Raw genomic sequence first — 14739 nt, 5'->3', positions numbered from 1 at the left:
GTGGACTTGCATTCAATTTTACAGTCTCCCCCTAGACTGTTAACTTTTAAACCTCTGAAATAAGTAGGCTTTGTAAATTTCTTATGCTGTGATTTTGAAATTACTTAGCTGGTGAACAGAGGAATACTTCTTATTGTGATCCAGTAATTAAGTGTAAATGTTTCCTTTTACGTTCTTAAATTCTGTGAAATCCAACTATTTTGTTTCATGGACGAAAGGGAAAAGTTAATAGACTGGATAAAAAATGATCTTTGCCACTTTAATAAATATTTAGAGTCAGTTTGAGGAACCAACATGAAAATCATATTCTGAATTTTTAGGACTTAAATTGTCTAATGGAGAGATACCTGAAGCCTCTGCAAAAAGAAACGTTCCTGACACCAGATGAGGTATGTTAACTGTTACTTATCTTTTCTGCTGGATAGCTTAAGCACACCCCTCCACTCTGCCCATGCCCCTTGTCTGAGCAAGGGCTGTGGAGAAATTTTGAATTCCATTTATTTTAAAAAAATGGGTTGAGTAGAATATAAAGGTAATGCTCAATAATGTACAGTCTGTAGTTTGTTATTTTTTATTCCCTGACAGGACAGTGGTTGTACAGCCAGACTGAGAATGACTTAAGTTCTAGAAAATGTGATTTAGGTGCAAAGTGATATTTTTCAGCATCTTGCCTTTTTTTTTTTTTTTTTTTTTTTCCCCTCTTTAATTAGTTGGATGTTCTCTTTGGGAATCTGACTGAAATGGTAGCATTCCAGGTGGAGTTCTTGAAAACTCTTGAAGATGGAGTAAGGCTGGTTCCAGACCTGGAAAAGCTTGAAAAAGTTGAACAATTTAAGGTAATTTCATTGTTTACATTCTGAGTAGTCCTTTAACACTCTTCATTGTCTTTGTCTGACTGCTGTCACTGTTCATGTAAAAACCTACATCTGCTTAGACTTGAGATTCATTTTTAGCCAGTAATGTTTAACAAACATCCTGCTACAGTGGTAATTTATGCTACATTTAACCGTATAGACTACTAGAAATCTGTAACACCATGTGCTTTTAGATGCTGTTCTTGTCCTTCTGCCAAATTTCTTGTCTCAGGCTGTAAGGTAATGCTAGAAATGGAAAGTCACATAAAATCTTCATTCTGACAAGTCTGGCTCAGAAGCCCAGTAGGTCTACAGATCAGAACTGTAAATCATATAATCATAGAATAGCTAGGGTTGGAAGGAATCTTAAAGATCATCTAGTTGTATTCTGTATTTGGGGTTTTTATGCACAGTGGAATAATATGGCAAATACTTCTTGCTATCAACAGGTGTGCATTAAAGGTAGACATGTAAAGTACAGATACCTAAACATCATTAGAAGAAAAGAAAAATGTGGAAACAGATGCTTTGCTTTATTTCTACTGCAGTCAGGTGCTGGATATGGCAAGGAACTAGTGCAAGGTTTTTTTCCTTTGGGGAATTTTACTCTTGCTTTGAGCACTCATCCTAGGAAAGGGCAGGGTGTCTTTATGAATAATAATAATTCCACTGGGATTGCTCTTCAGCTAACATACAGTCCTAGAAGAGCTACTGAGAGAATTTTTGTTCATGTGTGGCCTTGCCATCAGGTACTTGTTTAGAATCAGAAGCAATCATGAACAATGCCCTTGTGTAATTAGAATACAGCTTCGGCTTTGTAGGAAATGTGTCCTTGACAGACAGCAGAGGCACTTTTTTTTTTTTTTTTTTTTTTTTTAAGTGGAGGAAGCCTCTGTGACCACTGTGTGCTCTGAGCTTTAAGAGAAGTGTAGAAACTTTACTTTTAGTTCTGATTTGGTTCAGTTTAGTTCATGGGTTTAATCTGAAAGCAGGATGCAAAATGGGACATCAGGGCTTCGTGGTTTCAGTTCTGCAGTTTCCTTTCCTCTGCTGACTGTAAGCAAGCTGCCTTGGTGTTATCTCAGCCCCCAAACCCACATGGTCTTTTTCCTAAGTGGGTAGTGGGGCAAATGCTTGTCAGTGGCATAGACATCTTAGAGGAAGATTATGTTAAACTGATCCACAAGAGAGTGAAGACCTTGGTATCTTTGTGCAGAGGAATAATAAATAGTCTTGCCTGCAGCTCCTTAGTGTCTTGATCCATTACAAAGTCAGATACATCTAGTCCTTCCCAGGACTTAGATCAATGAGGTTTTAAGCTCAGGCATTCAAATACAGCTCTGGAGCTGTGAACCTAATTCCCTGTGTAGTCAGTGGTGCCACCAGGTCATCTGAACTGGAACTTGGCTAATGATGTTAATCACATAGCCTGGAGCCAGACACCAAGGCTGGGCCTCTTTCTTGCTATGTGTCAGGCACTCTAAAAATGCAGTATCCTGTCCTCCAAAAGCTAAACAGAAACTTCAGGACCTGACAGAAGGGAAAATAACTGAATTTGGTGTACTTTTCCTCTAAAGCTTTATGTATTTATTTAATTTTGATCCTAGAAAGTGTTGTTTTCCCTGGGTGGATCCTTTCTCTACTACGCTGACCGGTTCAAGCTGTACAGTGCCTTCTGTGCCAGCCACACAAAAGTCCCCAAAGTACTGGTGAAAGGTAAGAGCCATGTGCTGGACAAACAGACCTGGGCATGCAGGGGTATTACAGTAATGCACTGGTTGGGCTGGCATAGATTGTCTTTGTGGATTACAAGAGGTGGCCACTGCACCCCAAAGTATGCAGGGCAAATTGTGGTGGGGGAATGGGACACCTGGTTTCTCTCCAGGAACCTTTGCAGTAGGGAACTACACCTGGCACCTGGCCTGAAAGACTCACAGAGCTCTGTGCCATGGGTGTTCTTGGACCGCCATCAAAGTAACGATACCCGAGCAGCTAATTACAAAGTCATTAACCTTGCATGTGGTTTTTTTACCCCCACAATTAATTTATTTTCCCTTGACCTGCTCAGTTTCTTTTCACTCCTGTAGGAAGTGGAAACGTTTCATAAGTGGGCTCTGTGGCATGTGCTAATGGATCACTGTGTACTTTGGAACCAGGAGTGGTGAAGCTTGTAATGACCTTTGGATTCTCCTAGAATTTGTGCTGTGAATCCTTGCTAGTGGCACTCCCACTTAAGCGCCAGCCAATGTGGTTGAACACTGAAAGCCACTAGGAAAGGATCGACTTAGGAGAATGGAATGTTTCTTTTATGGAAGCTATTTTAAGTTCACCACTCTCTCCCACTCTTCCTCCTCTTCCCTTTATTCCAGTTTGTCTGAGACTCTTCCCTGTAGGAACTCCAAATAGAGTTTGATTTGCTGAGATGAAGATAAATGTACTGTAGTCTGGTTTATAAATGCTCATGGGCCTCCTTGTATTGATGTTTTTTTACCCTGTGAAAGTCTTAATGTCTTGCAGTTAGCAGTGCTTCATGCAGTTTCTTTTTGGCCAATATGGTAAAGAAGTGAATAGTTCCATTTGTGGAAGCACTGCCATTAGGGAGGAGATGTTCTTTTTCAAAGAACAGTTTTTCAAAGAACATCTGGATGCCTGACAAAAGTTTTGGGTGGCTTTTTTTTTTGTTGTTGTTGTTTGGTTTGTTTTGGGTTATTTTTTGTTTTTTATTATTTATTTCTTTGGTGGGGTGTTTTTTTTGGTTGGTTGGTTTTTGGTGTTGTGGTTTGTTTGTCTGTTTTTTTGGGGGGGGTTTTGGTTTGTTGTTTTGTATTTTTTTGTCTGTGCACTTTTTTGTGTTCTTCCCATTTCTGCTTATTTACCATGCTGCAAAGAATACTTGGCAGCTTTGTGGAATATGAGAATAAATTATTTGTTGCTAGTCACATCCATGGATTCTTTTGGCTTTTTTTTGTTAGACCTTTATGTTAAGGCTATAGACTAGCTGGATCTGGTTGTTCTGTTTTTCATTGCTGACTCAATTTATAAATGAGAAATGGTTGTGCCTGAAGTATTGCAAACAGAAGTTAAATTTTATTTTAGAGATAAACCTCTTGAAAAGCTTGGGAGAGTATTTAAAGTGTAACTTGGTGCCCTCAGCCATGGTGCAGGTGGCTTATGGATTTGAAACTGAAGCTGAAACTGAAGTTGCTTTATTGAAAGCAGGTGACTGCAAAAACCACTCAGCCTTAAAAGCAATTGTGTGGAATTGTTCCTGCACTGAATAACTTGTATTTCTAAAAATGCCACCTTCTTGATAGTTCCCTCAAATTTATGTCAAATTTATGTTCTAGTAGAGGGAGCAACAGAGAAAAAGTTCAGTAGCAGTCAGGTGGAAAAGAGAACAGCAATCAGGTGTCCAGTCTGTCTGTGCTCCCAAAATATGGTGTACTGCCTAAAGTTTTCTGCATTTTAAGGTTAAATGAGGTAACAATAACCAGACTCACCATTGTTACAGGTCTGGCTGGTCAGACCAGGCTCACAAGTAGTGACTCCTTACAAGTACCCAAACGGAGCCTTTTCTTAGAGGAAACATGATTAAAACAATGTATGCTGCTCTAAAATAGTTGCAATGTCAGAAATACTGTGGATAGTGACAGTAAAAGCTCCATGTATTGGTACAGTAGGTGGGTGCCTGATACTAAATTATCAAGTAACTCAAATCCTAAAGCGCATAAAACTGAGGACCGATAAATCTGCACTTCCTTGCAAAATATCTCTGGATAAATTAATTTAAAGCTGGAAAAGTCACTTTATCAGGACAGCTTTTACAAGCTTTGATTCATCCAGTTGCTTCATTTTCATCTTCCAGCCAAGACAGACACTGCTTTCAAGGCATTTCTGGATGCTCAGAATCCCCGCCGGCAGCACTCCTCCACACTGGAGTCTTACCTCATCAAACCCATCCAGCGGATACTGAAATACCCTCTCCTGCTGAAGGAGCTCTTTGCTCTGACTGATGTAGACAGTGAAGAACATTATCACCTCGATGGTAAGGAGCTAACCTATGTTGCTCTTCCCTGTTTTACCTCTGATCTGGAACCCTCTTCCTCCCCCTTCCTCTCAGAGGCTTAAAAATACCTTTTGTCTCTACCCCTCTCTTTCTTCTAGTGGCCATAAAAACAATGAACAAAGTTGCTAGCCACATCAATGAAATGCAGAAAATCCATGAAGAATATGGAGCAGTGTTTGACCAACTAATAGCAGAACAAACAGGGGAGAAAAAAGAGGTAACGTGACCAAAATGAAGAGAAAAAGGCTCTTATTTTGACACCTATAGTGAGAATGTTAACTTGTGTAAAATATGTACCTTTTGTGCTGTGTCATTTAAGCAGATCCTGGTGCTGAGAGGTAAATCCCTATCAAATTCAAAAAATGCTTTCCTGTGTAAGGTCCAGTGAGTGGGTAGTGGGTTCATTTTCCTTCTAGTGTTGTTCTTGGATCAAAATCGCATCCCAGCCTGCAGCTCACTATTTCTGAGGTCCACAGCTTGTCTCTCCTTGCTCCCCATAGATAATCTTACCCTACCAGTCTGAGTGGACTGGGATGCTGAGGCAAGTGTCTACTTAACTCTTTCATCACTATAAATAGATCATAATCTGAGGTGTGATGTGTGAGACTGTGGTTTCTCATGTAGAAAGTGTGTAAATGGGCTTGATATATGACAGAACCTTGGTCTGTATGTCTCATGGTGCATACACAAATATTTGAAGACCCAGTATGTCTCAGTCCTGGCTGACCATCTCAGAAACCTGTAGATGGCATCTTGATGTTCCAGATGAAGATCTGGACCCTGTTCTTACCATTTAGAAGTACATCTGCAGTCCAGTATTGGAGTCCAGTGACAGAGAGTGGTGTGCAGTAAGGGAGGCATGGGCACCGAAAGGATGTGGTAGAGACACACTAAAGGGCCAGTTTGAGCAGTGATGTGGGTCAAGTCTGGAGAGAGAGACATGACCAAATGAAGTAAAGGTAATGGGGTTTTGCCAACACCTAGGATGAAAAAACATAAGAGGCGTTGAGCTACAAGGCAAAGGTGGTCTGGGATTGAGTAGTGTTAAGGAAGCTTTGGGTGTGAGACCTGGATAGCAGCAGTGGGGAGGGAAGATCTGATGGTGGGTGGAGGGCAGAAAATAGGGCTGGTGCTGGCAAGCAGTGGCATAGAGAGCAGTCTGTTAAGTCTCTTAGCATCTGTTAAGAGAGCAGTTGTGATTTGTGTTAATCTGGGAGAGGAGATTGTAAAGACCTATCCTAGTCTTCCTCTTGTTGTTGGGAAGACCTCAGGTCTTGGTTCTGATGGTATCCATGTTATCAGTTGGCAAAAGTCAGACTTCACTGAGAGGAGGGTGAAGGAGTGGCCCCTAGACTGGGAACAGTAATCAGTTTGTCACTCTGAGAGACTGTAAGTCAAAGTGAAAGATCTGATGGCTGCAATATTAGTAGGTGTCTCCCAACAGCTGTCATGAACTTCTTTATTAGTTCACTTCCAGCAGTGTGGTTTCCAGAGATGAGGCTTTTGGCAAAATCAAGAGCCACAGCAATAACGGGGAGCAAGTGCTTTGACCACTTCACATGATGTGGTCTCTAAACTTTACCCCAAACTGCATGTAGGTGATGGGGGCTATGCTTAAATGTTGAAACACAATTGAAAGAAACTGGTAGAGAGAACATGCAAGGAAAACATCTGTTTATTGCCCTGTCTTCCCACCAAATTATAAGACCCGGCCTTATAATTCAACTTATCCTAATTTATGCTTGCCAAGTGGTACATGCATTTGTTGCAGTTGTCTGATGAAATATTCCAAAAGTTTGTCTGTTTTTTTTTTCTTTGTTTGTTTGTTTGCTTGTGTAAGAATAAACTGTGAGCAAGCTTTCTTGAACTGAAAATTCAAATAAGCTTTCTAGAATTGATTACACATTGTGTCTTTGTGCACGTGTTTGTATTGGCAGGTTGCAGACCTTTCGATGGGGGACTTGCTCTTGCATAATACAGTGATATGGCTTAATCCTCCTGCTTCACTGGGGAAATGGAAGAAGGAACCTGAGCTGGCAGCATTTGGTTTGTAATTTTATTTTGAATGCCTGAAGGACTGTCAACTGTGTCTTAGCAGTTATTTGCTGAAGGTAGTTGAACATTGCCTTCTGCAAGGTTGGCTGAACTTAAAACTGTAGTTGCCTCTTTGCTGCAATGGTCAGATTTTGTTCTCTGTTATCTAAATCTGGTGAAGAATTTGGAAATGACTGGTGTAATAGTGCAAGAGTTTCTTAAACCTACATACAAGCTACAAACGGAGAGCTATATAGAAAGGTAATTGTCTCTGAAAACATAGTTCAGTAGTCAAATAACTTTACTTCACAATCTGTAGAATGGGGTTGAGGGGCTTGTAGAGGCTTTGCTTTTCTTCTCCGTGCCTTTTGCCAGAAAAAGCTTGTATATGCAAGCTTTAAAAATTGCTTATAAATTAAGCCAGGATTCCCAGTGAGCTGCTATGGAGTGATCTGTTTCCCTCTCAGTAGTCTGTCTTGGGTGGCCAAACCAGAAATTGAAACTGCTTTTGGCATACATCTCAAGGTCTTTCCACTGCCTTGAAGTATGGTCCCTTGGAAAGGTACATGATTGCTTATACTGGCTAATAACATTTCTTTTACTTTTAAAATTATATCGAGCAATTCAGAGCATGCTAATTTTCCTTTATTTGTTCCTAAATTCATTTACATTCAACAGGCATTTTCCATGTAGTTTCCAAAAATTTATGCTGCTTAGGAAGCCAGTGATTTTTAGTTTTGTTTTATACTAAATAGATAATGAATCAAGACTCTTTCATCTTTGTTCTGGAAGAGCCTATAAAATCTGACAGCATTCCTGTGGGGAAGGTACCTGGTCATATCCTGAAGCTGAGTGGTCTCATGAAAGCTGCTAGGAATGTGCAGCAACTCTTAATTACTCCAAAAATCTTTAAATTGGTTTCATAAAATGCCCAAAATGAAGTGTCCATGCAATTCATTTTGAAAAAAAAAAATAGGGTATGTTTGAGGCCTGAAGGAGGAGATCGCAAGGAGAGCTCGAGTCCTGAGAGACAAATTCCAGCTCCATGTAGATGTTATGTGGCGAAAGTGGAACCAGAAAACACCTCTGCCTGCCAGTGGTGCTTTGTTTAATTCAGCATAGGCCACTGTCCCACCTGGGATGGGTTAAAATTCTGCCCAGGTGCAGTTTCCTCTGCTGACTGCATATACCTGGATGCTGCTCACTGGTCTGAGGTGAAATTATCCAGGGGGATTTTTATACATTTTTACATAGATCTGTAGTTACTCAAATGATTGTTCCAGTAACTGGTAACTTAAACTCTTTAAGCATCAGGTGACTTTGAAGTAACCTAGTTCTGTGTGGCAAATGCTCTTGAAGCTGTTTTTCTGGGGAAGAGTATTCAAGAGCACTGGTAGGTTTACTCTCCTGCCTTCCCTCCCTGACTCAGGTGAGGGTTGTCTGAGGAGCTAAAAGTTCTGTGTGCTCGGGCATAGAGGAGACTGTAGCGGGAGGAGCCTTTCTTGCTCCTGAGGCTCAACAAGCTGTTGACCTCTCCATTGCCTCGCACGAGAGTGAGCTCTGCTCTGTGGGTGTGTGTCCCACCTTTATTGGCCCCCTGGTCTTGCTCATGCCCAATAGGGGCCTGTCCTAATCAGGCACAGGTGGACTCACACCCACTCACTGGCAACTCGAGGCACCTGGTTTATCTTCTCTACAGGAGACCTTTTCCTAGCCTTACTGACAACATGACTTTTGTTTCTTTCTCTAGTGTTCAAAACTGCTGTGGTCCTTGTATACAAGGATGGTTCCAAACAGAAGAAGAAACTTGTAAGTTGTATGCACTATTTTGGTGATATTGTGTGCAGTTGTGATGCTCCTATCAAGATTTGCTTTTTATAAAACTGTGGCAACACTGTGCTTTTGCATATATGCTTCTTGTTCTCTGCCACACAACTGAGGTTTTGGGTAATGCTGAATGGCCTTCTGCACAGCTTGGGTGCAGTGCTCTGCAAGCATTCATTTAGTTTATCCTTTGCTCTCTACTGGACTAATCATTCCTGTGGCCCGCCACATCCATTCCATGGATGGATTTTCACTAAGTAAGGTGTCACCTTGAATGTCTCTTGCTTTGGTTGGTGTATATGAATCACACATGCAAGTGGATTTCTGTCAATTTCTGAGTGAAACACAATGCCCTCACTTCAGGTCTGGCTGTTTCATGCCATTGAGCAAGTGCTGGTTGCTCTCAGCTGAATTAGGTGTGCATACAGTCTGTATCACGGGATCCTACTGGAATTTGAGATAAAAAATTAAAGCTGAGCTTGACAGTAAAACACATGCTTCACATAGTGAAGACAGCTTATAGTACTGCAGAAAACTTTTTGATTCTGATGTGTGTCATAAACCAAAGTGTGATTTGAAGGGCTTGCATAATTGAAACCAACTGGCCACAAGGTAACTTTGGCATGACTCAAGCATGTTTTGTGAGTGTCTATGCACTGGGAGGGGTGAATGTGGAGTTGGTCTCCAATGACTTCTGGAGGCATTGATAAGAGCTGCTAGGTTTTAGCAAGGTCTTCACAGAGAGGCTCTTCAGTGACTGAGGTGTAGTGAGGAACTAAGAATTGCCATAGGTCTCTAGCTGTGCATTCTCAGTGCAAAGCACAGGAGATGTGTGTGTGTTTTACTGTCCCAAGGTGTCTCATTTCCTAATGGTATTTTGGAATTCTTCCAGGGAGGATCACATAGAGCTTCAATTTATGACGACTGGGATCCGTTCCGCTTTCGCCACATGATACCTTTAGAGGCACTGCAGGTCCGAGCCTTGGCAAGTGCAGGTAATGTTCCCACTGCATGAATTCATCTGGGTTCTTCATGCTTGCTCTGGGAGTGCTCACTGACCAATGTTTGTCCTTTAGTATATGGGTACCCAGTTTCTGGGGCCTGAAAAAGGAGCCCACAACCTCAACATCCATAATAGCCTCAGGGAGAGATGAAGGGGCAGGAGTTCCTGTTGTGTATCTCAAGCTTGTTAGGACTTTTCTGAAGCCAGGCAGGGTTCTGAAAAACAGAGGTTTTGCTGACTGTGGTTCACTCTGCTCCTCTTCTGGAGACTAGAAGGCAATCTTGCAGCTGTGAGACGACAGAGCTAGTGAATTTTTATTCTTGTGGTTGACGTGAATGTGAAGCCTTAGTGCTAAATGTATTCATAGGAACATAGGAAGCAGCTGTGACAGTACCCCATGGAATACCTGAAAAGCTGAGTTGGATGGGGGTTTTTTTCATATTTTTATGGGACTGAGTGAGTGCACTAAGAGATTCTGGCAAGTTTTAGAGTCTGCTGTTTCCTTAGTCACTTGTCCACTGCTGCCTTTCAGCTATCAGTTAATAGTTGCAGTGTATTGTCTGTTGTCCTGGATGGTTTTATATAATTTCTTCAGGGTTATGTGATAAATACTCTTAACTGAAGTTAAATATGAGAAACTGCTAAATGAAGTTCTGCTTGCTTTTCACTTTAGATGCAGAGACCAATTCTGTATGTGAGATTGTCCATGTTAAATCTGAGTCTGAAGGCAGGCCAGAAAGAACGTTTCACCTTTGCTGTAGGTAAGTGCATTTCTGTATTTTCAATGGCAGCTGCATCTCTGGATCCCAGCTTGCCTATGTCTCTCCTGCAAGGCAATCTGGGAACAGGCATTAGGGCAAGGTTGGGGAGAGAGCGTTAAAACCTTACTTCTGACAGGCTGAATTTGCTGAACTATATTAAAATAAAGGCATGTATTTGATCAGATCTGCACCTTTATGAGAATATAATTATTAAAATTACCCTTTCACAAATTTATATCCAACTAAACTTCAGCATTGGGTCTTTGTCAGGAAGCTGCTCATGTGTCTTGTTCAGATGGGTACTTTTTATTGCCACCAATTCCAACATCCACTCTTAATTGCCCTTTCCTGGTGTAAACCTCGTTCATCTTCATTGAGGTGTTTGCCCTGATGTGTTCTAGAGTTCAAATAAGAACTTGGTACAGAAGTTCACCAAGGTCTAATGGAGCTGATACCAAGGCAATTCCTACTACTAGGTAGTAGAGAGTTGCAGGGACTTCTCTTTGGTGTGTGTTTACAGGAGACAAACTGAGATTTAATTAGCCACCACAGGTCAGCTTGATGTTTATTAGACAAAGTGAACTGTGTGGTTGGTATTGAAGGAGAAGGAAGCCTCAAGAGTGTTGAAAGGCTAAATGTTTTATTGGAATGATTATAGGTTTAGATTTGCTTTGAAAATATTGTATTAAATTGAATCTTCTCTGGGTGAAGTGTGTGTCAGTCAGTTTGTGCTGTCTGAAATTACAGAACTGGTCATTGTTTATCTCATTTACTGCAGGTTTTTAGCAGTTCCCAAAAGATAACACTGTCTTTTGTATTCTTGCCTATTTTTCAGTTCACCAGAACACAGGAAGGACTTTCTGAAGGCAGTGCACTCGATTCTGCGGGATAAACACAGAAGGCAGCTTCTTAAAACTGAAAGTTTGCCCTCATCCCAGCAATATGTTCCTTTTGGTGGAAAAAGATTGTGTGCTCTAAAAGGTGCAAGGCCAGCCATGAACAGGGCAGGTACTGTAGGGCTACAGACTTTCAAGATCCCAGTAACCCCAGCACCGTTGTAGGACATGTGGTGGTGTCTGTTACTTGTATAATAGGATTAACCTTCTTTCCTGTGTATGTAAAAACTGCTGGTTTTCCATGCTTCACCTTCTTGAGAGCCTTAAATTGCTTCTATTTAGCTTGCTTTGCAATCAAGGCTTAGCTTCAGAGCAGTCCCTCTGGCATGGAAGGGAGAGATGGGATTCCTGTCAATACCGATTGGCTGTGCACTTTAACCTGGAAATAGGTTTCGGCTGAACAAAGCAGAAACCCACTGACTATTTCTTAAAAGCATGTACAGAATTTTGAGCTAACTCTAGCACTTTTAAACCAAAATGCACAAGAAAAATTGGCTCCCCTGAGTGAGTAGCTTGGTTTGAAGAGATAGCTTTATATGTCCTCCTTCTTAGCCTTTTCAGCTCTATTGCTAAAGGGCAAGAGCTTCTACTTCTCACATTTTGAGAGGCATGACTTGATACTACTATTTTTTGTAGTGGCCTGTCCTAAACCATGGATTTTCCCTTTCAGTTGACTTCAGGCAAAAGCAATGAGAAAATTCCAGGGAAAAAACAGGTTTTAATTTTCAGAGCACTAGGTGATGGAGGGAAGAAACATTTGCTTCCAACTGAAAAAAGTGCATGGCACTGCCGCGTGTTTTGTTCTGGTCTGTTATTATTTTTTTTTTTTTTTTCTGCTCATTAGATCCAGCAATGTAGACAGCCAGGCTTTCTGTTCCTCTTCTGTAATGGGCAGGCTAGGCCAATAACATTTGCATCATGGCTTCTCGCTCGGAGTGTTGCTAGCCATCTGCCTCAGAGACACTTAAAATCATAAGGAGGAAGGCTCAAAAAAGGGCCAAAATGCAACTGTTTTACCACAGCACTTCTTCAGTCAGCCTGTAGGGCTTATCTGCTGTAGATGCCAAATCATCTTTCAGTTTGGCTCATTGGTGCATTTGCATGTTGATTTCTGCAGAGACTAAAATCTCCTCTTTAGACTCCAGATCTCTCCCTGCAGTTAAAATTTGCAATTGCTGAGCTGTTGTACTTAATGCATGTTTTAAGGCTCGGGGATATTAAAATGTAATCCCACCCCCATGCTAGAGTTTAGTAAAAACACACTGAAAGTGCTAAGGTGATGTCTAGTAGAGGGGCACAAACTATCACCTCAGTGTCCACCTGCTTGCCATGGAGCTTCGTGTGTGTGCACATAAAGTGCTGGAATGCCTGCAGGTCCCTCTGCTGTGGGATTCATCCCCTGCCTCACAAGCCTCTTATGAAGATGTTCCAGCACAGAAGATGTGAATTTGCTAATTGGGTCAATTGCAAAAGCTAGTCGACCAGCTGATGCTGAGTAAGGAACTTCTGAAAGTTTGTCTGGTTTGGGGCTATGGTTTCCTGTTGTACCCCCCCAGCAGGGAGGGAGTAGTGGAGCCTGAACGGGAAGCTTACTTCCCCATAAATAACACAAAAATTGCAGTACCTTCAGCTCTGAGGTTAGCTCCTAGGAAAGCTTTAGTGTTGCTCTTACTCCAGACAAAGCAATTTGCCATTCCGAGGTGTGAGGCCGGTTGATTTTTGTGGTGTGCTGACAGCAGGGCACTGCGTGTGAGAAGCTGAGCTGAGCAGATGCACTTTGTGCTGGCTGGCTACCTGCCTACGGCTTAGGAGGAACAGTAATTGTGGGCCATTATCCCAACTGTGGATCTGAGGAGCAGAAATCCCTTTCTCACCTGGAGAGAGACTTGTGCTGAAGAGCTGAGTGAAGTTTGACATGGCCACAGGGAGGATGCTGAATGACTAGGTCATTCGTGGGAGTCTACCAGCTTTGTGCCTAGAGGTGTTAAATAAAGGGCCCTTGGAAGACTAACTTTTTAAAGAGAGTTGTACCGTGTGTAAAAAGCCTGTGGGGTTTTATCTTTGTGTGTGTGCAGTGTCAGCCCCAAGCAAGTCTCTTGGGAGGAGGAGGCGGCGGCTGGCCCGAAACAGGTTTACCATTGACTCAGATGCCGTCTACACGAGCAGCCCTGAAAAAGAGCCCCAGCAGCCCACTCACAGTGGGGACACTGACCGCTGGGTAGAGGAACAGTTTGACCTTGCTCAGTATGAGGAGCAGGAGGACATCAAGGAAACAGACATCCTCAGTGATGACGATGAGTACTGCGAGGCCATGAGAGGCGCCGTGGCCGAGCGAGACCTTCGGGAGCGGCTGCAGGCGGCCTCCATTGCAAGCGGCCGGGGAGACCGCCCGCGCCCGGCCACGGACACGCACGCCTCCAGGATGACCCAGCTGAAGAAGCAGGCAGCTTTGCCCGGCATCAACGGTGACGTGGAGGGCCATGGCGAGGAGGTCATCTGGGTTAGGCGTGAAGATTTTGTCCCCAGCAGGAAACTGAACACAGAGCTCTAAAACGCTCCCTGTCACCATCCGGACGCGTAGGTCTCCCTCGTCCCGCCCTCCATCCCTTCCTTTTCTCCTTCCTTCCCTTCCTCCAGCCCCCACGCACCCCGGAGAGCCGATACGGATAGATTGCACACTTGCACACACCATTTTGGCAGCTGAATTGGTCCGAAGCCACACGGCCACAATTTAGGCAACTGTAACATGCTCAAAAAGTCTGGAATGGAATAAGCTCGAGGTCCTGTCTTGCGTTACCAAGGGCTTTCACACTATTTTATTTATTCTAAAATAATCAGGGGCTGATATTAAGTATGGGGAGAATATAATCACTGGAAAACAAATTACTCCAGATGTTTTAACCTACGTTCAGTGAACTAGCTTAGACAACAGCACAACAAACAGAGGGCTTTATAGCCATAAAACATCAGTCGTAGGTTCATCTCCTTAATGAGCAAACTGCCTTTTTAACTTGTACAGTTGCAGTATTCTTATTATTTTTCCCTCCTTAAGTGTAAGAGAATATACATGTATTTTAGGAGTGTGTGAGGAAAGGTTCGGGATTTATGTTGTGTTAAGTCCTCTTGGTCTGTGGCTGGTCTAACTTAATGTCAATGTTGGAAGCTCTAGTTTTACATAATATTATAAAGATGCCAAACTCTCTTGAAAGAGATCCAAATTTAACACTTGAAGAAATATTTTTTTGTATTTTACCTGAGATGCAGGGGCACAAAGGGATAAAGAGTTTTACAACATTAGCTT

The 14739-nt window shown here is 42.3% G+C and overlaps 1 protein-coding gene across 1 annotated transcript in view; it reads left to right on the top strand.

Annotated features, from left to right (window-relative positions):
• Positions 1-14389, top strand: part of TIAM1 (T cell lymphoma invasion and metastasis 1) — a 122744-nt gene extending 108355 nt beyond the window's left edge. The window contains exons 16-26 of the mRNA XM_030469015.1: positions 321-389; positions 711-836; positions 2462-2570; positions 4720-4899; positions 5019-5137; positions 6858-6966; positions 8705-8763; positions 9671-9773; positions 10455-10542; positions 11378-11550; positions 13514-14389. Of these exons, the coding sequence (XP_030324875.1) occupies positions 321-389; positions 711-836; positions 2462-2570; positions 4720-4899; positions 5019-5137; positions 6858-6966; positions 8705-8763; positions 9671-9773; positions 10455-10542; positions 11378-11550; positions 13514-13989 (1611 nt within the window). The 3' untranslated portion in view covers positions 13990-14389. The remainder of the gene's footprint in view (positions 1-320; positions 390-710; positions 837-2461; positions 2571-4719; positions 4900-5018; positions 5138-6857; positions 6967-8704; positions 8764-9670; positions 9774-10454; positions 10543-11377; positions 11551-13513) is intronic.
• The last annotated feature ends 350 nt before the right edge of the window (positions 14390-14739 follow it).

This window comes from Calypte anna, chromosome 1 (assembly GCF_003957555.1).
Source record: "Calypte anna isolate BGI_N300 chromosome 1, bCalAnn1_v1.p, whole genome shotgun sequence".
Classification (NCBI taxonomy): Eukaryota; Metazoa; Chordata; class Aves; order Apodiformes; family Trochilidae; genus Calypte; species Calypte anna.
The sequence above is the reverse complement of the archived record's forward strand: the minus strand, read 5'-3'. Positions and strand labels throughout refer to the sequence as shown.